The sequence below is a fragment of the Xyrauchen texanus genome, chromosome 35 (assembly GCF_025860055.1).
Source record: "Xyrauchen texanus isolate HMW12.3.18 chromosome 35, RBS_HiC_50CHRs, whole genome shotgun sequence".
NCBI lineage: Eukaryota > Metazoa > Chordata > Actinopteri > Cypriniformes > Catostomidae > Xyrauchen > Xyrauchen texanus.
In genome coordinates this window covers 23,438,402-23,464,739 of record NC_068310.1, presented here as the reverse complement: position 1 = coordinate 23,464,739, position 26,338 = coordinate 23,438,402, and the positions used below count along the sequence as shown (strand labels likewise).

Sequence of the window (26,338 nt, the reverse complement as noted above, 5' to 3'; positions counted from 1 at the left end):
ATGTATATTCTCTCATTATTTACTCTTGTTACTCTTATGTTACCCTTATGCCATCCCAGATGTGTATGACTTACTGTCATCTGCAGAACACAAATTAAGATATTTAGAAGTATATCTCAGTTCTATAGGTCCATACAATGTAAGTGAATGGTTGCCAGAACTTTGAAGCTCCAAAAAGTACATAACGGCTGCATAAAAATTATCCGTATGACTCCATATTGCAGTTGTTAAATCCATGTCTTTAGAAGTGATATGATGGGTTTGGTTGAGAAACAGATCAATATTGTTTTTTTTTTTTTTTTTTTTTTACTATAAATTCTCCTCCCTGCCCAGTAAGTGGCTATATACATGAAGAATGCAAATCGCCAAAAACAAGAAGAATGTGAAAGTGGACATTTGTAGTAAAAACGTTCTTAATATTGATCTGTTTCTCACCCACATCTATTATATCGCTTCTGAAAATGGATTTAACCACTGGATTATTTTATGCTGCCTTTATGTGCTTTATGGAGCTAAACATTTCTGGCCACCATTCACTTGCATTGAATGGACCTAAAATATGTGTGTGTATGTGTTCTGCCGAAGAAACAATTTAATACACTTCTGGGATGGCATGAGGGTGAGTAAATGTTGAGATCATTTTAATTTTTGGGTCAACGTATCCTTTTAGTATTATCTGTTTTATAAACTGTATATTTTGGAACAGAGTTAGTACTCCACTTTACCACTTTAAACACTCCGTACAAAGCCTATCTAAACAATCAGTCAAGACTCAGACTGGTCTTTGGGAATAGAGTTGCACGGTTGTGAGTTTTCCTAATGTTACATGTTCATGCTGTTTAGATCCATTCAAGCCCTTCATCATCTTCTCAAACCGGCATGAGATCCGCCGGATTGATTTGTACAAGGGTGAATTCAGTGTGCTGGTGCCTGGCTTGCGTAACACCATTGCCCTGGATTTCCACCTCAACCAGAGCTCCCTCTACTGGACTGATGTGGTCGAGGACAAGATCTATCGCGGAAAGCTGTCTGAAAACGGAGGTGAGGGAATGTCTCTTACAGGAGTGGCTGTTCCTATGGATATGGTTAATATCATTAAAATGTGTAATTTAAAGAAATATTCTGGGTTAAATACGACTTAAACTCTATAGACAACAATTGTGGCATGCTGTCATTTACTCTTTCCCAAGTTTGATGCACTTAGAAGCCTAAGGAAGTGGGTAAATACACCAGAAGTTTAAAAATACAACTGTGAAGCTTGTTAAAACATTTACAATATATTTAGTGGATGAACATATCACACTTTCTCATGCTAACAAGTGTATTTTTTAAGTATTGTAGCTTTCAAATTAGTGTGACTTCAACTTTCAAAACGCTGTGATAATTGTATATTTATAATGTTTAAGCACATGTATAGATGCCCCCACGGATTTTCACTGTAGGTTTACTGTAAATATTCTTTTTGTAAAAAATTGTTTCAAACTGAGGAATGAGTCAAACAGGAAATGGCAGGCCACAGATGCTGTATAAAGAGATTAAGTTGTATTTAGCCCAGAATATTCCTTTGAAGTAAAGGCCTTTTTAATGCACTGGATTATATTTTTTAGTTTAGCAACTTTATTAGTTAAGTTAATAACAGCTTTGGGGAAAAGGGCACTTAAATAGCTTTTTTAAACTTTTAAAATTTTTTAAAGAGTTCTTTTACTTTGATGTCTTTGTTTTTCCCCCACATTCTTCTGTTCAGCATACCAAACTAGACCTAAATCATTACAAGCATGTTTGGTCCACAAAACCAGTGCGTGTGTGTGTGTGTGTCTGTGGGCAGGTTTAAGTGGTTTACGAGGACTGTTTTTAGGTTACAAACTGGTAATTACAAGGGTTTTATGCTATAAATGTGGTTTATGAGGACATTTCTAGTGTTCCCATAATTCAAATCGCTTAAAAATGTAAAAATGCAGAATGTTTTTTGTGAGGGTTAGGTTTAGGGCTAGCGTTAGGAGATAGAATCTATAAGTTCGTACAGTATAAAAATCATTATGTCTATGAGAGTCCTCATAATGATAGCTGTACCAGTGAGTGAGTGAGTGAGTGAGTGAGTGAGTGAGTGAGTGAGTGAGTGAGTGATCAAAAAATACATTTGGAAGCCTCTGTTTCTACCATTTGTCTCACTGCTAATTTGCATGATTACAGGCAAAGTAGTGTCGAAAGCACCATGTTGCTTCTAATCACACACACACACACACACACACACACACACACACACACTCCATACCTCCCTCTCTGAAGAATTCTCTCCAGAGAAATTATAGTGTCCAAGTTTCAGATCCCTGCTGCTGCCTCTTTGACAGAGTAAAATATGAACAGCGTAGCTGCCAGCACTGAAGCAAAATAACAAAGTGTTTTTTCTCAACACCCACTGGAGAGGCCACTCTGTCTCCAGCTCAACAAAGAGGTGATCTGGCCCTTTAATTACTGCTGTGTAGAAGCAGCACTAACTGCTATGAGTCTCTTTCAGAGATCAGAAGAAGGATTTCTAAGATTGTGAATGGTTTATTTTCATCAACATGGCTGTAACTCAGAGTGGTGGATATTTATTGCAGCATTGGTTTATACAGCTTTTAGGCTGGAAACAATCAAATGATTTATTAGCCGATATATTGTGGTCTGAGACCACAATATGCTTCTACTTTGCATTTTTCAAATTTAATATAAGAATTTTTAGATTTTGATTTAATGTCAGCATAAACTCGATTTGGGATGGACTCCACATGGATTGTGCAAAACCTGATAATCCATGTTATTTCAGCATTTGGGAATATACCAAAGAGCACCTTATGTGTTTCAATGGCGCTACGAAATCTGACCTTTTCTTAATTTCTAGGCCCAAAAATTGTCCATGTTTCTCTGTTTTAGCTCTGACCAGTTTTGAGGTGGTGATTCAATATGGTTTGGCTACTCCGGAGGGACTGGCTGTAGACTGGATTGCAGGAAACATCTACTGGGTGGAGAGCAACCTGGATCAGATTGAGGTGGCCAAGCTGGATGGAACCATGCGTACGACACTGCTGGCTGGAGAGGTGGAGCATCCACGCGCCATTGCGCTTGACCCAAGAGATGGGTAAAAAACATTTAACTTTGTGCTCTTATTTTACAGTGACCCCAAAGGCCAAGATTATGATGTTAAAAGTTATAAACATTTATCGTTTGTCCCAGTATTCTGTTCTGGACAGACTGGGATGCCAGCTCACCCAGGATAGAGGCTGCCTCTATGAGTGGGGAGGGCCGTCGGACCATACACCGAGAGACGGGGAATGGCGGCTGGCCTAACGGTCTCACTGTGGACTACTTGGAGCGTCGCATTCTATGGATTGATGCCAGGTATACAAGCAGACTATAACACACAAAAGCGATGTGAAAAAGAGAAAAAAATAATCGGAAAAAGAGAAAGATTTTCACACTGAGGACGAATTAAAAATTCACCATACTGAACAAAAACAATCTAGAAGAAAGTCTAACACTACTAGAGACTTTTCAAACAGCTTCAGACTAATTTCACAATAGCAGCAGTGTTTGTTATGGCCCGGCACAAAATAAATTCTTCTTCCTTTTGATGTTTAAAGTCATTTGGCAAAATACCTTGTGATGCATTTAAATTTTTTTCTTTTCTGTCAATTGATTAAATCAAATGAATGACATGATATGAAGCATGAGGCAGCATTAAATGCAATGGAGATGCAAATGCTTCGATGGGCACTAGGGCTTACGAGAATGGATTGTGTGGCCAACACTGATGTACGGAAGGTGATAGGTGTCACCCCGATCCAGGACAAGATGCGTGAGTGATGTGCCTTCGGACGTATGGGCATGCCATACGAAGCGAGTAAGTGCTTGTGGCAAAAATGGCAGTGTGGTTAGATTTAGCTGCCCAGCGTCCCTGTGGCCGTCCCGAGAAACGTTGGATGGACTGTATTCAAGATGACATGAGTGCCATTGGAGTCAACCCGAAAGATGCTCTGGACAGCAGGAAATGAAGAATGGCTTGCAAAACAGTGGCGGGAAAAGAATTACATGAAATGCCGATTGATTTAATCATATTTATCGCATGTATATTTGCTGAGAAAGGAAAAAAAGCATGATGTAATATATAATTATGAAATAATTAGAATTAAATAATGATAAATCTATATTATTATTTAGATTTGTGCTATATTCAGATAATTACAAAGCATTAAATTATTGTGGCAGACGAGTAAAGCATTGATAAGATAGTGGCTTTAGAAGGCAATATTATTCCATATTATTGAACATAAGCCTATCATTAAAGGTGCACTAAAGACATGAATTTTAAGTTGGCAAAATATGTAGGAAATCATGACAACTCACATTAAAATGAAGACTATACAGTCATATCAGTAACCTTATAAAAGCTGTGTTGTTCTACATAGAGAGGGTCCGCACATGGGGGCTGCCATTTTAGAATCACATGACCAACCGAATACTACCTGCTTAATCTCCATAACCGTCCTGTTATTTGACAATTTCACTAATTTATTAAAGTAATCATGGCTGACTGTAAATATTACATTTCTAAAATTGCATCTAAAACTGAAAACTATTGATTTTAAATGTTGCTACATCCAAGCCGCTAGGTGTCAGTGTAAGTCCAAGATTACAGAAAAGCAAATGTTACAGAGTGCACCTTACAGTCCACACACCAATAATTTTTTCAATTAAATTTGTCAGTCTGTCCGAGATAGATTTATCATTAAGGCTTTTCAAAGGCTGCGTCAGTGTACACATGCATCAGACGGGCGCTTTTTGATGCGTCTTTGACTTTGGTTGCGTAGTGTCATAACAGCATTTGTAGGTCGCTGTGTCAAGTTAAACATAGTTTAAAACTTGGAAAAGCACGTGTCTAGATCCATGCATTCGGAATTGCACTCCGTCCAGATTGTCCCATATGTTTGAATGCAAGAAACGCATACTCTTCTTGTGCTGTCTCTAGTGTAAAGCAAGCCTGAATGTTGTTTGATCTCTGTACAGCTGCATGTTGCCTGTACAACTGAAGTTTCGCTTACTGCCCCCCACATTCCTTATTACAGTCTAAGGATGAGATTATTTGCGGACATTTTTTAACACGTCGTGTTTTTATATAATTAATCGCACTAACTTAATGTGTTAAACCGACAGCCTTAGTTTTTTTATTTAGCAAATATTTGCAGAGAATTTTCGTTCTTAGTGTGAAAATGCTTTATCTCAAGTACATACTGTAATGTTAGTCTCCTTCAATTTCTAACAATAAAAATGTATGTTTAGATCTGATGCCATCTACTCTGCTGCTTACGATGGTTCCGGCCTGATCGAGGTGCTCCGGGGTCACGAATACTTGTCACACCCCTTTGCCGTCACCATGTACGGAGGAGAGGTCTACTGGACGGACTGGCGTACCAACACTCTGGCTAAGGCCAACAAATGGACGGGACACAATGTCACAGTGGTGCAGAGAACAAACACTCAGCCATTTGATCTCCAAGTCTTCCATCCATCTAGACAACCTCAGGGTAAGAACCAGTATGCAATTATTCATCTAATCAAACCACAGAACATAAAAGAGAAAACTGTATGAACATTATTCTATAAGAAATAAAAATCATATTCTATAAGAAATAAAAATCATATTCTATAAGAAATAAAAATCATATTGTGTGCATCTCTGAAAAAAGAAGCTGTCAATGTTATGTTGCTTTTAGTGATTTAGTTTAAATGTTAAAAAGCACAGAAATACCTTAAGCTAGGTAGGTTTTTTCTCAGTGTCATTTTTTCTTCTTCCCACAAACAAACAAGCATGTCTTCCAATTCTTGTTGCCATTTGTATTGCTTTTTTTATTCAGATTTGCTGCATCTTAATTTTTAGATGTGCTTGTTTTTCTCAGTCCCTTTCATTATGCCACAGATTATGTCTATTGTCTATTTTGGAAAGTCTGTTGTGTTAATGTTAAGAAGCCACAGGGTCGATGAAGCAGACTTGACCCTCAGAGAGCCTGTCGCTTAAAATCTCAGACTCAGAGTGCAGACACTTAGGGCCTGTGAAGATTTGAGCCCAGATTGAGCTATCTTCACCGCATCTGAACCCATTAAAACTCATACAAACCTCTCTTTTCTTTTTTCATTTTTGTGTGAAACTTCCTTCCCTTCAGCTCCCAACCCATGTGCAGCTAATGATGGAAATGGGCCGTGCTCTCACCTGTGCCTCATCAACTACAACCAGACCTTTTCCTGTGCCTGCCCACATCTCATGAAGCTCAAAGCAGACAAGCACACCTGCTACGGTAGATACATTTAAAAGCATACAGCACATTTCAATTAGAGGTGGAGGAAAATATGGAAATATTTTGTATTGCAGTATTTGTCCTCACGTTTTTGTATCGGTATTCATGCACCAAAAATATGATTTACATTTTTCAACTTCAACAACAGTCCCTTAGAAGGTGCAGTCATTATGCTTTACCGTTGAGACGGAACGGAACAGAACAGAACAGAATTCCTTTGATGTCACACATAACACGAAAACATTTGTTGACAGCACGGATGCGTCAGAGACTTTTAAAAATCCGCCTTCCTCTTTCAAATCCAGAGTTGCAAACATTCTGGTTTGTCATTTTCATGCCCAAATAGGTCTCAAAGAACCAGAAAAGGCATTGTTTATGTTGGACATGACAGTTCATATACCCAGAAGGGAAGTTATCACTCTTTTGATCATTAGCACATTAGCGCTGTTTTCCAATGATCCGGTATTGTGTGCTGTTGTTTGTCATAGTTGTTTCAGTTAAGCTCCAATATGACATTAAAGAAGCATCAAAGTAACTTTAAAGTAGTCCATATGACTCTTGCATTATATTCAAAGTCTTCTGAAGCCATACAATAGTTTTAATCGCAAACGGATGCATTTAAAAGGTAAATATACTGTGTGCATGCGCAGTACGCTTTAGTGAATGAGCGCTGCTCTGTTGTTGACACGTGTATGTAGCACACAAAACATGTGAGCGCTCCACTGATCTCATCTCAGATGTAGATGCTTGATAGTTTGGTTCGTTTAAAACATGAAATTGAGAACGGCACCGAAAGAGCATTTCACCTATTAAGAAACACATTAATACTACTGTAAACTAGCCTACAGACAGAAACTTGAAGTTCTTCCTGCAGTGTTCCGCTAAAATATAAGCCAGAGGGTTTTAAAGTGTAATTTGATTATAATAGTATTATTATTTTAATTATTATTATTATTATTATTATATTTTGTTTATAACAACAATAATATGTTAAAATTATAAATCAGATTTTCATAATTTTTACAGTATTTACATTGAGTGAGTAATGTTACATCCTCTGACTAAAGTGAAAACAAAAGAGAGCCACTAAAAAATCCATTCCACATTCCAGGTCAACATACAATGTTGGGAGGAAAAAAATTATAATATTTTCTAAAAAGACTTATTTGAGGGTCAGTATTGTTAATGTTCACGAATAAATGGTTTATATTAAGATTATTTTAGGCACTATTTGATATTATTTTAACAATGCATTTGGTGATTTGGCAACAGCTCTCTTAAGTCCTATAAAGAAGAATGGAAAAATAGTGAGTAAAATATTGCAATACACCATAAAGAATCGCAATTATATCGTATCATGACCAAGACATTGATACTGTTACCTTGTGATTCCCACTCCCACTTTCAATATTCCTCAACATTTGTATTAGCTAAAGTGTTGAAAAACGTGATTTTGAGATTTGTTTTTGTTGCATAATGTTTAGGATGGATAGTATAAGAACTGGGACACAGGAGGCCCAGGGACACAGCATCAGACTTTTTGTTTTAAATTCCTTTCACTTTGGCACTAGAGCCTCCATGTTAGGTTTTTCAAAGCTGACTTTGAGTGTGTGAGTAGCCTTTTGTGGGCTGTAACAGTGCACCCTGCTGCCCTGACACAGAATCAGTGTTTAGTATTCTGCAGAAGAGTCTCATTATGACAGATTGAATACAAGAGAATACCTGTAAATTCACTGATATTTTAACACTGACATTATGCAGTGACAAACGTTTGGCCAGGAGCCACTCTCTGTCTGTTCAGGATTTTCTTCTGGAAAAGTGAGATTAACATTTCAGACAAGACTGTAGGCTCTGTTTAGCATGCTATCGGTGCACAACTTGGCCTCCGAGTTTAGTATATCAACGTTCGAGGTTGGAAGAGCTAAAGTTACTACTTAATGGGTGGCACGGCTGTTTTTACTGTTTCTATTGAAATGCATTTATGTAGTGGATTTAGTGATTTCATGTTTTTAATCATGTTTTTGATCCTCACTCTTATGCTTCAGCTCCCCTAAAAATCTGTGACTCTGCAATCAGCACAAATTCTGAATTAAATAGCAATAGCTTGAATGAAACGGCAGTTTAAATAAAACAAAACACACACTATGCAAGAGAGTGGAAAACACTAAATGTGCACATCTTATAGTGTCAATAGCCAATTGACCTTAGTCTGAAATTGCTGTATAAGCCTATTGATTTGTGTTCCACATTAAGTATTGTAAAAAACTAATTTAGAACAATATTGTTATAGTTTGTACCATTAAAATTTGCCCCTTTGCTTTTTTTTCATCCAGAGAACCGCCAGTTCCTGCTGTATGCTCGTCAGATTGAAATCAGAGGAGTGGACATTGATAATCCCTATTACAACTATATAATCTCTTTCACCGTACCCGATATTGACAATGTAACAGTGGTGGATTACGATGCTCTGGAGCACCGAATCTACTGGTCTGACGTCCGCACTCAAACGATCAAAAGAGCCTTCATCAATGGGACTGGTGTGGAGACTGTTGTGTCTGCAGGTGAGAACTGTTTGAACACAAAGTCAAGAGCTTTTGTTTTAATTTAGTACATAGTTTGTTAGAGGCAGATGGCATTGAAAAATACAGATTTACTTGTTTGTTTACGTGTTATAGTGCATACACTTTTTCTTTGTCATATTTGTGGCATCAGTTTCCAATTCAGTTTACGATTCTTTTCTAGACCTCCCTAACGCACAGGGTCTGGCCGTGGACTGGGTCTCCAGGAACCTCTTCTGGACCAGCTATGATGCCAATAAGAAGCAGATCAATGTTGCACGACTGGACGGATCCTTCAAGAACGCTGTAATCCACGGACTGGACAAACCGCACAGTTTGGTGCTCCATCCTGTCTTGGGGTGAGTACACACATTTTTGCTCAATCTCCCTCCATTAGTTCCTTTTTACTATTGGGATGCCACAGTAGAGACTTGGAGAAGAGCGGATTGTGCAAATGAACGACGTCAGAGTAAAGGCCACTGTGTACTTTCTACGAAATGTGTTGTAATGTGTGTGACATAATTTAGAAAAAAATCTGGCAAAAACAAAGGTGAACTTTAAGGAAAACTCCTTACCGGCTGCTAGACACCTTACTGCCATTGGTCCACGTCATCAGTTGGTGTGACCTGGAGCTCCACCTGCTTTCAGACCGACAGCTAATTCCCATTCAGTCAGTTTTGATCAGTCAACATGAACACACTGGAACACTCTGGCACAGAGTTATTAAGGAGCTGGTGCAAATGAAACTACTCCGTACAATCATTCACGTAGAAACATTTTACAAGAACCTGTCATGACATTTTTTTGGTTGAATTAGTCAAATTACTACTATTAAGTGCACTGAAAAGCTGCTTCACACATTTGCCTTATGCAGCAAAAGCTTTTCTCACATCTGCCCAAAGTACAATATGCCAATCATCATTCTTTTATATTCTACCCATTAACCCACTTTTATACACCCATATTTGCAGTGGTATCATTGTCATTATAAGTTACACGAACAATGTGTACTTGGTAGGGGCGTAGCCAAATGTTGGGCCCCAGGCACAGAACTATTTTAGGGCCCCCTAAATAATTTTTGTGGTGAGGGTTATGTATAAATGGTTTTAGATGGAGGATGTTATATAATATAACCATACTATATTATTTATAGGTAATTCACACAAAAAAAAATATTTTCAAACACAAACATTATTTGAATCAAGCAATAAATACGTTTTAAAAAAATGCATACAAACAAAATTAATTATACATTTATAATTTACAAGTCCTTGCATTGGCAGTCACCATAAGATCTCTAAAATGAGAGGAGTGCTGGTTTGTTCAGTCTATCCTGAGGCTTTTCTGCTCTTAGGTAGTATTAGCAAATCAAAACTCGATAACTGGTATTTAGATATGGTCCAAACTAAACTTACAATATTATGAAGCTAATTATAACATTTATAATTTATTTATTAACTTATTTATAAAAACAAATTCTTACAAGCCATGCAACTGAATTTAGCATGTTTCTTGTGTATTGTATAATGTATTTTTTGTCACTGTGACAGGAATTATTTGGCTAATTTTTCTTCTTGCAAATCAGTGACCAAAACAAACATAAAAAACGTTTTCTGTCCAGGAAGTGAAACTGAACCTTACGGAAAAAATATTGTAACCTCTGTTGTGGTTTTAACTTGGGCACTTGCTATTGGCTGTCACATAATTAATTAGGTAGGTCTGTGCAGGTTTTGGGGACTGTTAGGAGATGTTAATATTAATTAACATTTAAAAGTAATTGTGGATTATAGTTATGATTCAAGTTCCATTTCATGTTAATAATGTAATTTTATGTTAATATAAGGGTTTCTTTTTAGTTCATGAGTGAAATTTGTGTTCCCATGAGCACAAATGTCTTGAATAATTTATAGCAATTTCTGTTGGATGTAGCAATTGGGTGCCTCTGTAATAAAGACTGTTTGTAGGGTCGCATTGATGAACGGATTGCTTCCCTGGCCTGAAACCTTAGCACTCCTGGCTGAAGGAGGTCATCTGTTTTGTTATTCTCCCACGTTTCTCCTGTCAACATTCGTGGAAGCAAGCTATGTAGATGTTGTGCAACAGTAATAGCGGTCCGTGCCCACATGGTCATAGAGAATAAACGGTTCACCTTTGTCTTTCCGTGGGCCCCCCTCCAGTGAGGGCCCCTGTTTATCAGGTCCAGCATTACCTGCGGATCGACGCCCCTGGTAAAAGGTGCATATTATGACGACTTATAGCATGTTAGCACATTTGTGCCATGAATTCAGAATGCAAACATGAAAAATTACACATTATCTGCTGCATAGATATTAGTTTAACTCATCGAGATACTGATCTCATGTGTATTATACTCATAGAATGAGGAAAAACTCATTGATAACACATTTTATTGTCACATTAGTTGATGTTCATGTAGTCTTGAGCATCCTCATATTTAAATATTCTTCTAAACGCCTCCCACAGCGTTATGGTCAGTGTCTGAATGTTCGCAAACAGTATGCTGATGCTCAGTTTTGACTTCTTTGTGGCTCTGAGCGAAGAACGAAGAAGCACTTCGCTGTGATTTTGCTGGGGCCAGGGGCCTTAAAGCAGACATTGTGTAAATTTCACTAAGTGTGATCCATAAGGCAGAGCATATGGTGGCCCATAGTTTTCCCGTGCACTCACTTCACAATCTGTTTGTTGTGTAGCTAACGTGAACCAGATTTGCTTGTTTTTAGGACCAGCATGCTAGTTTCTAGACCCGCCAGTTTCTAATATAAATCGTATTCTTGTGCATGCAGACCATGTGAGAGCCTTACTGTAACTTGTTTATCATGTGTTTGGCATGCTTTCTTCTTAGCAAATTGGTGTTTACTCCTCTTGTTCTGGCAGTAGATTAGAGTTTGGGGAATTTAGGCCTTCAGTTGATTGATATATGGAGACACTTTTTAAACAAAAACAGTGCAAAGTGACAATGCCTTTTCCATGTCTGCAATATCAAATAGTGAAACATCAACAAACCATTAAGAACATGGTGCTCTTTGTAAATCTCATTCAGATTTATATCTAGTTTATGCCAGGACTTGTTATTGCCAGAGACGCATCTTATTTCATACAGGGTTCCCTCTTTTAAAAGTCCTTGTCCAGTAATCACAAACAGTTGGAAAAGTAATTTAAAGTCTTTGTTCAAAAGGAGTTGGATCTCTGTCTATTGTTGCTATATATCCTCTTATTCTTTGAGTTTTGTTTGTTTACAGAAAGCTCTACTGGATTGATGGGGACAACATCAGTATGGCCAACATGGATGGCACCAACCACACATTACTCTTCTCCAATCAGAAAGGTCCAGTGGGTAAGCAGCCAGTCAGATTTCTGGGAAATGTACCTTTCCATTGCCCATAGCTAAATTAAATATCTGCAGGCAAGTTTCTACAATTCCCTAGGAGGCGATGTTTTACATGTTTGTTTTGGCCTTTGGCAGGTCTGTCCATTGACTATGACATGGAGCAACTGTACTGGATCAGTTCAGGGAACAGCACCATTAACCACTGCAAGCTGGATGGCTCTGGACTAGAGATCATTGAAGGAGTGAAAGGCAAACTCACCAAAGCTACCGCCCTTGCCATCATGGGTGAGATAATACCGTCAACTTGTTTCTCAATCAATATAGATTTCAGAATAATAAATGCAATTTGTGATACTTATCGACATATTTAATTTTATGTGCAGGAAATAAGCTGTGGTGGGCAGATCAGGGTACAGATCAGATTGGTACATGTGACAAGAGTGATGGGGGCAACTGGAAGGTTCTTCGGAATAACACCTCACCCATGATGCATATGAAGATCTACAATGAGACTGTACATCACCTGGGTGCGTGTTGGTGCTTGCTTACATTGCATACTTGACTTGATTTTTTACCATATATATATATATATATATATATATATATATATAACTAATAGGTCAAGTTATTGATGTGAACTATTGATGTGTTTATCTGTGATATCTAGGTACCAACCTCTGCAGAAAGAACAATGGCGACTGCTCTCAGCTCTGCCTGCCAACTTCACCAACTACTAGAGCCTGTATGTGCACAGCTGGATACAGCCTGAGGAGTGGCCAACAGTCCTGTGAAGGTAAGACCTCTTATAACAAAAACTTACTTTTCCAATGTTTGCCATTTGCTTTTATATGACTGTGTTCTAAGATTTGTGTGTACTTCAATATTGTATGAAGGCATGGGCTCTTTTTTGCTGTACTCTGTGCATGAGGGCATTCGTGGTATCCCCCTGGACCCGTCAGATAAATCTGATGCCCTGGTACCAGTATCAGGCACCTCTTTAGCTGTGGGCATTGACTTCCATGCTGGTGAGTCCACAAATACCACATCATACTCTGCTGTCAGAAACAGCTTGTCACAAAATTTGGACAAAAAGAATACAAAGATTTGTTGACCAAGAACATGTTGAAAGCTGCTTTGCCAAAAGGCTGTAAAGTAAGATACTGTAGCTTGAGGTGCTCTGTGCTTTTTGTGCCTTTTAGAGAACGACACCATCTACTGGGTTGATATGGGCTTGAGCACTATAAGCAGAGCCAAGAGAGACCAGACCTGGAGAGAAGACATCGTTACCAATGGAATCGGACGTGTGGAAGGCATCACCGTAGACTGGATTGCAGGTGTGCAATTACACAACCACAAAATTAAAGCTTTACACATATTACAACTTTACACATTTATGATCTGTGATAAGGTGTGAACAGTGATATGGAGTTTTGTGTAAATAGGGAACATCTACTGGACTGATCAGGGCTTTGATGTTATTGAGGTGGCCAGACTTAATGGCTCGTTCCGCTACGTAGTCGTCTCGCAGGGACTGGACAAACCTCGAGCCATTGCTGTGCATCCAGAGAAAGGGTGAGGGAATGTGTCAAAAATGTAGTAAGGATGTGAATTTATGTATTAAAGGAAATGCAGTGGGGGCTGAAAAATTTAGGTTTGCTGTTTGTTTTAGGAAATTAAGCATGTTTGTTTCTTGAATATGTGTGTGTCGTATGTGTTCAGGTATCTGTTCTGGACAGAGTGGGGTCAGTATCCGCGTATTGAAAGGTCTCGTCTTGATGGCTCTGAAAGAGCAGTTCTTGTCAATGTCAGTATCAGCTGGCCAAATGGCATCTCCATCGACTACCAGGTTTGCATAAAAACACACCGTTTCTTTGCAAGATTGATGAATGTTGATTTTGTGTTGGATAGTTTTCTTCTATAATCTAATCTAGTACTGGTTACAAATTACACAAGTGTTTGTAATCAATAATGTAATCTTTTAGATTACACTTAGTTTATCTAATCTGATTACTTTTGGAGTTCTCATGGCATGTTTTAATAAATCAGATTTCATGTCTTTTACCAATTTACACTCTAAAAAGTAACTGTGATCTGATTACACACATTTAAAAATGTAATCTAGTTTCAATTACTTGAGTTTTGGAATGTGATTATATTATCCAGATTACAACACTGTCAGTAAATACACTCATAAAAACAGGGTTCTAGCAGTGAACTCTTTTGTACAGTCAGTGTGTAATGTTGTCTGATTTGTAGGAGGGACAGCTGTATTGGTGCGACGCCCGCACTGACAAAATTGAGCGCATTAATCTGGAAACCGGAGAAAACCGTGAGCTGGTGCTTTCCAGTAACAACATGGACATGTTTGCAGTATCTGTGTTTGAAGACTACATCTACTGGAGTGACAGGTGCAAACACATTATTCATGTTCATTTGTGTTCTCAGAGGTTTTATGCCTTACTCCTACTGGATTTTATTGGTATATATGACAATGGTAATGAGCTTTTTTATCTTATATTTCCAATAGGACTCATGCCAATGGCTCCATAAAGAGAGGAAACAAGGAAAATGCCACAGATATGGTTTATCTGAGAACAGGCATTGGTGTGCAGCTCAAAGACATTAAAGTCTTCAACCGTGCCAGGCAGCAAGGTATGTACCCATTTAATCAAGCACTTTGCAGGCAAAGCACTATATATGAAACAAATGACATCACAGAGAGAGATAAGCAAGCTTATAATGCACTGTAGACCACATACCTGTAAAGTGTAGCTCTTTACTTTTTCAGATGTTGACATTTATGGATCAGCAAAGTGTAACAAGTGGTTACCTCATCAACTAAATTACTGACCAAAATGTTAATTGACAATTGCCTTTTTTTTTTTTTTTCAATACAAATGAAAACTTTATGTTTTAATAAAACAATTACAAAAAATTACCAATACAAGATATTAACAATGCACAAAAATATCAATGCACTGTTTAAGTAAAAACACATTACACTTCATGCAATATCCTAAATTGTCTAAAACAGAAAGCTAAAGCATTTTTACATAAATAATATTAAACTAAAATGTTCTTTTCGTATTAACTCATGCCATGTCAGTCAGTAAAATTGACTATAATTAATGAATGTGACATGATGAAATATTGACTAAATTTAAGGTTATTGTTGTCAGAAGTATATACCGGTACTGTATGTAAAATATGACTAAAATATTAAAAACTTTAAAAATGAACACTGGAAGTATCTTATGTTGAGACACTGCTTAACTACATTTTTAAGTAGCATGAAAGTAACAGCTGTTTTTTTTCCAGCAACAAGCTACTTTTTCCAATAAGTAGTGGTGAAGTGTTGTAAAATACTACATTGAAATTCTTGTATCGTTGTATCGCACACATAGATTTACAGATAATCGAACTGGGACTATCTACTTTCAAAGAATATTCCGGGTCCATTGCAAGCATTTTCGACAGCATTTGTTGCACAATGTTGATTACCACAAAAATTTATTTTGAATTGTGGCACTTACAATGGAAGTAACAACAGGATTTAAAAGCAGAAATATGAAGCTTATAGTTTTATATTAGCACTTACATGCATTCTTCTGTTAAAACCCATGTATTATTTGAGCTGTAAAGTAGTTTAAATTGTAATTTTTACAGTCATTTTAGGAGTTTAGTGTTTGTTGACATTATATCGATATGACAACGAAGTTGTGAAATTGACTATAACTTTACAATGAAAAGGTTGGTTTTATCACACTAAAATCATGTTTACATGCATATATTTTACGTCTTGAAAAAGTGAGTATTTTAATGTTATGTGTTAATCAATATTATGCCACAAATGCTGTCGATTAAGCTTAACTTTTATTGAACCCGGAATATCCTTTTAAAATTATGAGTAGCTTGTAGCTTGACAAGATACAGTTTCAAAACACTGGTGTAAATTTAATTTAATGGATATCACTTCATACCCTTTGCAGGCACCAATGTTTGTAAAGACAAAAATGGTGGCTGTGAACAGCTGTGTCTGTTCCGTGGTAACGGCAATCGTACCTGCGCATGTGCACACGGCATGCTGGCTGAAGATGGCCGCAGTTGCAGAGACTATGACGGCTACCTCCTTTACTCAGAGCGCACAATACTAAAGAGCATCCACCTGTCAGATGAAACAAATCTCAACGCTCCCATTAAACCCTTTGAAGACCCAGAGCACATGAAGAATGTCATCGCTCTTACCTTTGACTACAGGGGTGGTGGTGGAAAGGGAGCCAATCGGATATTTTACAGTGACATCCACTTCGGGAACATTCAGCAGATCAGCGATGACAGCTCAGGTCGCAAGACTATAGTGGAGAGTAAGTGTGTGATACATAGATCTTTTTCATTGGATTGCTCTCTGTTTTGCATGCCTTGTCCCTTAAAACAAAGAACCACACTTTACATTAGGTGTCTTTAACTACTGTGTACTTATATGTAAATGGTTTATCCTTTAAAATAATGTACTTTATTGTGTACATCTGTTTTGCAAAACTATCACAAGATTCTTGTTTTTCAACAGAATTTGAACTTTTGACCTTATTTATGTTGGACTAAAAAACTAGCTTCACACCATGTGACCCATATTTGGGTTTAGACCATTGAAAATAAAATAGACTAGTGGTTTAGTTTAGTGGTCACTCTATCTGGAATAAAGTCAGCCTTTGCATTAGCCTCATTTGTTCAATACTTTTCTGATGTGAGCCTTTAGCCTTCCAACAATAAAAACCTTGTTTCACTGTTCACACAAGTGTTGAAAAAGTGAATCACCTCATCCAAAGGTGCTATGTAGTAGTGTAGTAAGTGAACATCAATCCTCTTTAAAAGGCAAAAACATTAGGATCTGTCAAGATAAATTGCAAGCATTTAAAAAGCTTTCACCCTGTATTTGCTTTTTTGTTTTGTTTGTAATCATCTGCAGTATCTTGCATAAAAATCATCAGTAGAATAAGTAAACATGCAGGATGTTGCAGTAGTTTTATAGAATGTTTTTTAAGAGTCATACTCAACAATGCTTTTCCGCCTTATTTCACGTTAATTAAAGGTTATGTTAGGGTATTTGCAAAACCAAGTCATTATTTTTGCAATTCTGTTTTATGATGCTAGTAGCACAGATATTACACACTTCATCTTCAACAGTCAATGACAGTTACATGGATTACATAAAATACTAGATGTGTTCCCAGGTAAGTCATGTTCTTTTTCTGGCAGTATTTTTTTTTACAGTTTACAGATATGTCTGTTATTCTGTGTCTTTATCTCAGTGCATCATTAGTCCCAATATTGATTTTGCATTTTATAGTTGAAGCATATTTGAGTCTTCTGCTGGAATCTTCACGGGTGGGGAGGGGTTTCTGGCTCCACAGGGTTAAAGGGCTGCACCATGGCTCTTCCTGTAGTACACCTGCAGCCTCTGCAGCAAACATGTCCCATTGCCATCAGCTCTTTCCGGAACTTATTTGACATGAAAGCATAGAGGAGTGGATTTGCAACAACCGAGGAGCTCGCCACCAGCCGGGCGAAAATGGCAAAGTTGCGATGTCCTTGTGATGTGCTAATACTTGTACCAATGAGCAAGAACATGAGGACGTAGGATGGCAGCCAGCAGATGGTGAATACCAACACCAACAGTGCAGATGTCTGGGTCACCTGGCTTTGGTAGCGCTCTAGCTGTGGTGCGACACTTTGTAGCCGTGTCCTTCGCAGGAAGCTGTAGATTTTGGCGTACATGATGACAATGATGATCAGAGGCAAGGCGAAGCCAAACAGGAACAGGATGGCACTGTAGACCACCTGGCTTAGGCCTGACAGAAAGGCAAAGCACAGGATTGGTGGGGTTCTCACTGTGCGGAACGCAAACTGAGGTGCTGCAAGCCCCACAGCCGGAGCCCACATTAGAATCACAGAAACCCGGAGCCAACGCTGCATTCTGGAACGATATGTCCAGGTGGGATGGACCACAATAAGGTAGCGTGTTGCCGCCAGTGCCACTAGTGTGAATACGCTCGCCGAGCTACAGGCCACACCCAGGAAGCTGATGGCTTTGCACAGGAAGCTGCTGAAGGGCCAGTAGCCCAGTGCTATAGCAGCAGATTGAAAAGGCAGGCAGATGAGCATTAATATGTCCGATGCACTTAATGCCAAAAGTAGTGTATCTGTCCCTTGAAGCGAATGGAATCCATTCTTTCTCTTCCTACTTGTCAGGATGTATATAACCAGTGAGTGGCCCACCAGCCCGATCACCATAACTATTGCGTCCAGAGTGGGAGCCAAAACCTGAGATATTTTCCACTGTAGATTCCCCGAACCATGGCTACTATTCATGCTGTCACTGGTTCAATGTGACTGCGGTGAAGAATGATGATAATTTGCTTATCATTTACCAATGATAACTCTGAAGATCAGTAGAATGGCATACATTCAAACTGCAGCTCACAGATTTCCTTATGCTTTAGGCTAATAATTAGCCCTTTTTAATGTTTATATCTTCCGCACACAACAAGGCAGCTTTGGAGCATTTGCAGAGGGATAATAACATTCCTCACAAGGGTGGATTTTAGCGTAACCTAGGAAGGTTAGAATCCATATTAAAACTTTTTGGTACCTAGAAGCTTCAGTGTAAAGTACATTTTAATGAGCTGTGGATCATTTTTATCACTCAAACCAAAAGAGTTACAGAGTTACTATAATTGTTTGTATTTCATAATGTCATGCAAACCCATACTTTTTCTTTAAAGGAATAGTATACCCAAAAATGAATGTTCTGTCATAATTTTTTCATCCTTGTATTATTTTAATCCTGTTACACTTTTTTAATTATGGGGAACTCTAAAGTAGATGTTTTAATTAATATTTCATGCCTTCTCTTCATTACTGTGACAGTTGATACTGCCTCACTTTACAGCTTAAAAAAAAAAAAAAAAAGTAGTCCATCCTTGCATATTCTTCTGGTGACATACGATTTTAGTGAGAAATAACTGAAACCTGACTGGAGGATGAGTAAATTATGACAATTTTCATTAATGGGTTAACTATGCCTAAAAGGTTTTAAAATACCTTGACTAAACACTTTATTAGATTTATTATGTCTTTGTTTTTGAATTGCGAAAGGTTGCTTACCTTACAGACATCCAAAATCCTTGCTTGTATTGATTGAATGAAACCAGGCATACCTACAAAACATGGTTCTTCAAAGCTGGCAATGGCCTCCACATTACAATTGGTTGATTGTACTCGAAGCTAAGTGCCTTTTGCTACTTTCCTCTAGCAATCAATCAACTGATAAATTACTCTTCAGATGCATTCCGGTTTCTTTGCATCGCTCCTCCAGTGCTTTGTTCAAACAGTGTCCTTCTGCTCTAAGGCTTGCAAGATGAAGATGACCCCTCATTCTATTTACATAAATGAGCAAGGGTGGACGAGAAGTAGGTGGGACTCATTTATGCCCAGGAAAAAGCACCATACGGAAACATCCTGACTTCCAAGTTCAGGGTGGGGTGGTTGGGTTTTAAAGTACTGATATTTACAATCTAATTGACCAAATTATTTGATTATCTGGTTAACACTTTGTATGCTGAATTTTGCCATTTGTGCACATCACTGTTCCTGTCGTGAAGTCTCAAGGGATGGCGTGTTGACTTAGAATATTGTCTGTAACCTCGTGGGCAATGGTTGTTACATAAGGAGATTGTTATTCTTCCACTGGTCTACAGACTGATGTATTTTACAAAATCAGTATTGTTTTTTTACCAAAAGTAAACAGCTTGGTTGAGTGCCCTTCCTGTTTTATGGGGGAGTAATTGCTATCATAAAACAGTCATTGGTGTGATTCAGCTAGACGCTGCAGAGCCCTTAGTGAGCTCATTAATTTAGTGGAAATTGACCATTTTTCACTGTGACATTGAATGATTAGATTCATTAAGACCCCTTAAGTAATAATGGTTATCTGATGGTGCTGACCTAAGCACATTGCTCAGAATCAAACATCTCACCCCAGTGTTGTGTCTTAGGCTTTTCCAGTGGTTGTCTCTTTGTGAAAGAACTGGCCACTATGGCTAGAGAGATTCACTGAGGCAGGAGTCTTGTATGCAAAGTCACTCATCCATGAAATGACCGGATGACACTAAGCTACTAAACACACACTGGCACTAGCAACAACAGCCACCTCACAACCCACTGAAACTAACATGAACACATATCATGGGATTAAACAATTCAATGGGAAAGGATAAGGAGTTTTAATAGAGCTGCTTTGGCAAGTATTATACATTTTTAAGTTGCATTTATAACCATCAAGTTGAATCAAATGATCCATTATGGAACTGTTAGAAGATGTGGGTGAGGGGTTTTGTTACCTGTGTATTAGCCATGGTGTCCTTTTGCAAGCTGAGCTATGTAATAAGTCTGTGAGGAACTTATAAAACAGGAAAACACTTTGCACTTAATTCTAAATTAGAGGAAGTATAATTAACAAAATAATTGCAATAGCATAGATATTGTTACTCAATACATCAAAAATAACAAGTCAGATCTGAATGTTCTGTGTAATTCATTGGTTAATATTCATGTTTGTTTCAACAGATGTAGGATCAGTAGAAGGTTTGGCTTATCACCGCGGTTGGGACACACTTTACTGGACCAGCTACACCACCTCCACCATCACACGCCACACTGTGGATCAGAGCCGCACTGGAGCTTTTGACAGAGACAATGTAGTCACCATGTCCGGGGACGACCATCCCAGAGCCTTCGTTCTGGACGAGTGTCAAGAGTATGAGCCTTGTGTCATTTATATGTACTTTATATTTACCTTTGCAATATTTTCAAATAATTCTCCTGGGTCACCTATCACAGATTTTGAAGCATGCGTTGCAGGGAAGTTTTTTTTCATTTGCCCAAAAATACCTTACTGATGCCCAGTATAAAGGCCTGCCACAAATTTTCACTGAAACAAGCCCATGCACCCCTTTACAACAGGTGTGAAACTCCTGCATTTTTCCGTTGCATGGTTTGTTTTTCGCATCTTGGTGATTAAAATACTATCAATAAGATATAAGCTTTTGGATCATTCATGTTCATTTAGTAACACACACTTTTATTACTGAAAAATTCCCATCTCTTTGTCGTCATGTCACTGTTGGTGTGAAATTAGCTCCATCTCTAAATATGCACCTCTGCTCTTTCCTTCAGCCTGATGTTCTGGACTAACTGGAATGAACAATCTCCCAGTATCATGCGAGCAACGTTGTCTGGAGCCAACGTTATTGTGATTATCGGCAGTAACATCCGCACCCCCAATGGTCTGGCCATCGACCACCGTGCTGAGAAACTCTACTTCTCAGATGCCACATTGGATAAGATTGAGCGTTGCGAGTATGACGGCAGCCGCCGCTTTGTGAGTTCTTGCATATTTTTGTGTTTATACAAAAGAAAATAGACAAAGTATTCTTTACTTTTACAGTAGCTATTGTACTTGTAGCTCAACTGATAGAGCATTCGATTTCCAGCGTACACACATAATGATGTGTGAAAAGCGTCTGTAAAATGCTTTGAATAAAAGCCTCTGCCAAATTAATTAACATCCATTTTGCCTGTACGTGCACTCAGGTGGTTCTGAAGAATGAGCCAGTGCATCCTTTCGGTTTGGCTGTATATGGCGATTATATATTCTGGACAGACTGGGTACGCAGAGCTGTCCTCAGAGCCGATAAATTCGGCAGAGATATGAAGGTCCTTCGTGCTGACATTCCACAACAGCCAATGGGCATCATTGCTGTGGCCAAAGACACCAATAGCTGTGAGTTGTTCTGAAGACTGACATATCCATGTGTTTTCATGCGTATTAACAAGGCTTTAATTAATGCAGAGGAAGTCTATTGAAATTGCCATTTGTGTGTGTGTATGTGTTCATTCTGTAGGTGAGTTTTCTCCATGTCTCACCAATAATGGAGGCTGTCAGGACCTGTGTCTACTCACCTCAGAGGGACGAGTCAACTGCAGCTGCCGTGGAGAGCGCAAACTACTCGGAGACAACACCTGTGTCGGTGAGAGAGAGGAACGGGGTGCCACAATAGAGAAACCAGTGTCTCTAATAGAGTGTATTCAGAAGTGGTTTATATCTTAGTTTCATTAGAGAAGTACATAATCTGAACGTATATATCTGTCTCTCTAGCGGAGAATACAACCTGTAACAGCGTGGATGAGTTTGAGTGTGGAAACGGTGACTGCATTGACTACAGCCTGACCTGTGACAGTCTAGCCCAATGCAAGGACAAGTCCGATGAGAAACAATCCTACTGTGGTAAGAATAATGCTGTATCTATTTACTGGTCTGTCATATTATTATTATATTAATTAGACTACTTGATAAGCATATCATCATCTCTATTTCTCTTCTTTGTTTATATGCTTAAATTTTGAAGAATCGATTTGATCTCTTGCAGCGAACCGTATGTGTAAGAAGGGCTCCAGACGCTGCATTAATGGACGCTGTATCAAGCACAGTTCCTGGTGTGATGGCACTGACGACTGTGGAGACGGCTCAGATGAGCTGCCCTGCAACAGTGAGTGATAAACATGAGAAACATTTACAGAGAAAGAAAATGGGGGAATGAGAAAATGCACATCGCAAGTGTTTGTCTCTTTTGTGTAGTTGGTCAAATGCAAATTCCCACACCTATAGGTTACCATATTAATTGTTTGCTGAATCTGTCTCTATTTGCTGTTTTCCCTCAGTGACTTTGTGCAGTGGTGCTGAGTTTCAGTGTAAAGATGGATCCTGCATCACAAACTCTAGCCGCTGTAACCAGGTCGTGGACTGTGAAGATGCCAGCGATGAGATGAACTGCAGTAAGTTGAGCAGAAATGTCCTCCACAAAGTACTCCGTTAATTCCAATAGGGCCTAATTTTTAGAGGCATGAACAAATGTCTTAAAGGTCATTTGAACCAACTTGCATAAATCACCAGATAAAAGACAAGCTCCATTGACAGTGTACCGTTGTGTCAAATATGCTATTTTAAACATTCTCACACACATTCTGGCACACATGCACGCTCTGAAGCTGGCTGTGCTCTTTCTCAGGCCCCACTGATTGCTCTAGTTACTACTTGCTTGGCGTGAAGGGCATGACCTTCCAAAGGTGTGAGTTCACTACACTCTGCTACGCCCCCTCCTGGCACTGTGATGGCTCCAATGACTGTGGAGACTACTCGGATGAAAGGAACTGTCCAGGTCAGACAAACACATTAATTTGCATACTTCACACATCTCTTTCCAGATTGACAACACATACTATATATTTTGCTCTCAAAATTAATTTTAGAGTCAAGAGTCAGCAAAGCTTTATTGGCATGATTGTTAACATTTACAATAGTGCCAAAATGTATACAGTATATTAGGACTTAATTGTGAAATAAAATCAATATCGCAATATAACCCTAACCCTGATTATCAAACTGCGTGGGCTGCAATTTAATTAAATAAATAAATGGTCTCAACACGCTGCACCTATGTGTACGGCTATAGTGCATAGTGCTTTCTTAAATGCATATAAGCGGGATCAGCGTACTACACCTGTGGTTTCAGAGTGGTTCTGTGCTCTATACAAACAAAATCTATCTGGTGCACTGAGTGACAAATGTACTCTGCGTTCGGTTCAGTGGTTATGTGTGCTGAGCACATAATTTAAACGTCCCATATGTACTTTAATTGCACATTTGCTTAATTTCACATACCTTTATGTTTGGCCACTACAATTTACAAAACGCATTTAAAATAATCCCATGAGAGTGGGTTTTTGTTGACAGCCAGGCAGATGAGAGCATTTCACTGCATTACAAGGCTATTGCCAACTCCACTTCAAAAAAGAGAAACATCCACCCCATCAGTTTTTTTTAAGTAATAAATTACTATTATGAAAATGATTATACAATAAAATATTTTTATATTGCAATAATATAATATTGAAGTTGACTAGGTTTAAAAAAAAATACAAATTATGAAAAGTGAAATGACACTGTTCACAAATTTTTTTTTGTTAGTTTTTTTGCAGACAGATGCAATGTGATTGTGATGTCACAATCCCCTCCCCCCCCCTGTTTCACTGTTTTATTTATTTAGTTTGGTTTTATTAGAGGACTCATGTTTGATCACCATTTCTATAACAGTATTTCTGGTCAGCAGTAAAGCATGGGCAAAACATGGTTTAATTTTGTTTAAAAAGAATCACAAATTAAAAAATAATTATTATCGCAGTTACATTTTTTGTTTAACTGTTCAGCCTTACAGTATGTAGTACAAGCATAGACATGACAGAAAATAAATAAGTTATTAGTAAATCAAGAAATATAAAAGAAAGGGACAAGGTATTACAAGGACAATTAAAACAATATACAATGTGGATGAATTTACATACTAAATATTGAATATATTCACATGGTATAAGTATATGTTTTGTCTCTCACCTTCTGTCTCACAGAGAAGAGAAAGCTGAAGTGTCCAGTGAACTTCTTTGCATGTCCGAGTGGCCGCTGTATTCCCTTGAGCTGGACCTGTGACAAAGAGAATGACTGTGAGAATGGAGCAGATGAGACACACTGCGGTTAGTGGAGACTACTGCTTTTACCCAAACTTCCCAAGACTCTACATTTTGATGGAATTATAATTATTTTATTTATTGATTGATTTTTGTTTTAACTTTAATTATTCTGACACAAGAAATTATAGTAACAGCCTCCATATAAACCTGAATTATCATGGAAAATGTTTATGATCTTGTTTCCTGAGCAATAATTAGTTTTGTCTGTATAGATAAGTTCTGTGCATCAAATCAGTTTGAGTGTGGGAACCACCATTGTATCTCCAAATCCTGGGTGTGTGATGGCACTGATGACTGTGGAGATGGCACGGATGAAGACAGCAAATGCAGTGAGTCACATTAGCAATCTGTTTGTGTAGAATACTTGTATCATCAAGCACAGCTGTGGCTCTAAACTCAGTTTAAAAAAAGTATTATTCTTTTGCACACAACTTAATCTTTAATGTGATATCGATGTCTTAATATAAATCCTGATGAATGTGTGACCACTTTTATGACTTGTTTTCTTTGATTCAGTCAGACTGGATAATGCAATTTGTATTTAGCTCTGTTTATGTATCTCTTCCAGAGTCCAAGACATGCAGTCTAGATTCTTTCCAATGTCCTGGCTCCCATATGTGTATATCTCAGCGCTGGAAGTGTGATGGGGATAAGGACTGTCCTGATGGGGCGGACGAGGGCGTTAAGGCTGGCTGTGGTGAGTTAAGGGTGGGATAAGTCATATCTGTATTTAATTGTAATTATAGACTAATCTTCAGATTTTTTTCTCATATTTTCTGTTTTGTTGATATTTTTTCTGTGTTGCTTTAAGTTGCAGGCTGTGCTTTAGCTTTTAGTTTTTAAAATTCATCTCCTATGATCTGCATGCTTAGTCGGGGTATAGCGGTCCCGGATCTATGCATCGATCAAATAATGATGCTCACAAATAATAGCGGCTCACATAACAATGCGATGTCATTGATTCAACATATTGACATCTATGTAAAAACAAATTTAAGATACTCCTTTATTTTGACACTCTCATGCCAACCACGTCCGTATGCAAAATTGCATCGCGGTAGACTTTGAGGTATTGGCAAACATTGGATCGCTGGATAAGAGAATCGATAGAAGATTGTATCGTGATGAAACTGTTGATTTACACCCCTTATATTAAGACCAGATATTTAGATCATAGAGGACTTGGAAGCTGTTCCTTCCTGTTTCCTCTGTGTGTATCTGATCACTTTCTCTCTTTCCTCCTCGTATCTCTCTCTCTCTCTCTCTCTCTCTCTCTCTCTCTCTCTCTCTCTCTCTCTCTAGCATTTAACAAGACCTGTGATGACACTGAGTTTCAGTGCCAGAATTATCATTGTATTCCAAAGCACTTCCAGTGTGATCATGATGTTGACTGCCATGATGGCTCTGACGAGTCGCCTGAGTGTGGTAAGCATATGGTGTTCAGTTTACTTTGTTGTTTT

General features: G+C 38.3%; 1 protein-coding gene across 1 annotated transcript in view; it reads left to right on the top strand.

Annotated features, from left to right (window-relative positions):
- The window catches only part of LOC127629092 (low-density lipoprotein receptor-related protein 1-like), a 184,203-nt gene that overhangs the window by 120,941 nt on the left and 36,924 nt on the right, over positions 1 to 26,338 (top strand). Inside the window, exons 24-53 of the mRNA XM_052106140.1 lie at positions 844 to 1,041; positions 2,914 to 3,118; positions 3,214 to 3,378; positions 5,317 to 5,561; positions 6,198 to 6,329; positions 8,663 to 8,890; positions 9,072 to 9,246; positions 12,148 to 12,242; positions 12,372 to 12,521; positions 12,620 to 12,763; positions 12,904 to 13,029; positions 13,130 to 13,261; positions 13,436 to 13,570; positions 13,679 to 13,808; positions 13,956 to 14,082; positions 14,493 to 14,644; positions 14,764 to 14,888; positions 16,226 to 16,600; positions 20,862 to 21,051; positions 21,471 to 21,675; positions 21,888 to 22,077; positions 22,199 to 22,324; positions 22,453 to 22,581; positions 22,724 to 22,843; positions 23,016 to 23,129; positions 23,363 to 23,512; positions 24,759 to 24,881; positions 25,091 to 25,207; positions 25,447 to 25,575; positions 26,181 to 26,303. Coding sequence (XP_051962100.1) covers positions 844 to 1,041; positions 2,914 to 3,118; positions 3,214 to 3,378; positions 5,317 to 5,561; positions 6,198 to 6,329; positions 8,663 to 8,890; positions 9,072 to 9,246; positions 12,148 to 12,242; positions 12,372 to 12,521; positions 12,620 to 12,763; positions 12,904 to 13,029; positions 13,130 to 13,261; positions 13,436 to 13,570; positions 13,679 to 13,808; positions 13,956 to 14,082; positions 14,493 to 14,644; positions 14,764 to 14,888; positions 16,226 to 16,600; positions 20,862 to 21,051; positions 21,471 to 21,675; positions 21,888 to 22,077; positions 22,199 to 22,324; positions 22,453 to 22,581; positions 22,724 to 22,843; positions 23,016 to 23,129; positions 23,363 to 23,512; positions 24,759 to 24,881; positions 25,091 to 25,207; positions 25,447 to 25,575; positions 26,181 to 26,303 — 4,755 coding nt within the window. The remainder of the gene's footprint in view (positions 1 to 843; positions 1,042 to 2,913; positions 3,119 to 3,213; positions 3,379 to 5,316; positions 5,562 to 6,197; positions 6,330 to 8,662; positions 8,891 to 9,071; positions 9,247 to 12,147; positions 12,243 to 12,371; positions 12,522 to 12,619; positions 12,764 to 12,903; positions 13,030 to 13,129; positions 13,262 to 13,435; positions 13,571 to 13,678; positions 13,809 to 13,955; positions 14,083 to 14,492; positions 14,645 to 14,763; positions 14,889 to 16,225; positions 16,601 to 20,861; positions 21,052 to 21,470; positions 21,676 to 21,887; positions 22,078 to 22,198; positions 22,325 to 22,452; positions 22,582 to 22,723; positions 22,844 to 23,015; positions 23,130 to 23,362; positions 23,513 to 24,758; positions 24,882 to 25,090; positions 25,208 to 25,446; positions 25,576 to 26,180; positions 26,304 to 26,338) is intronic.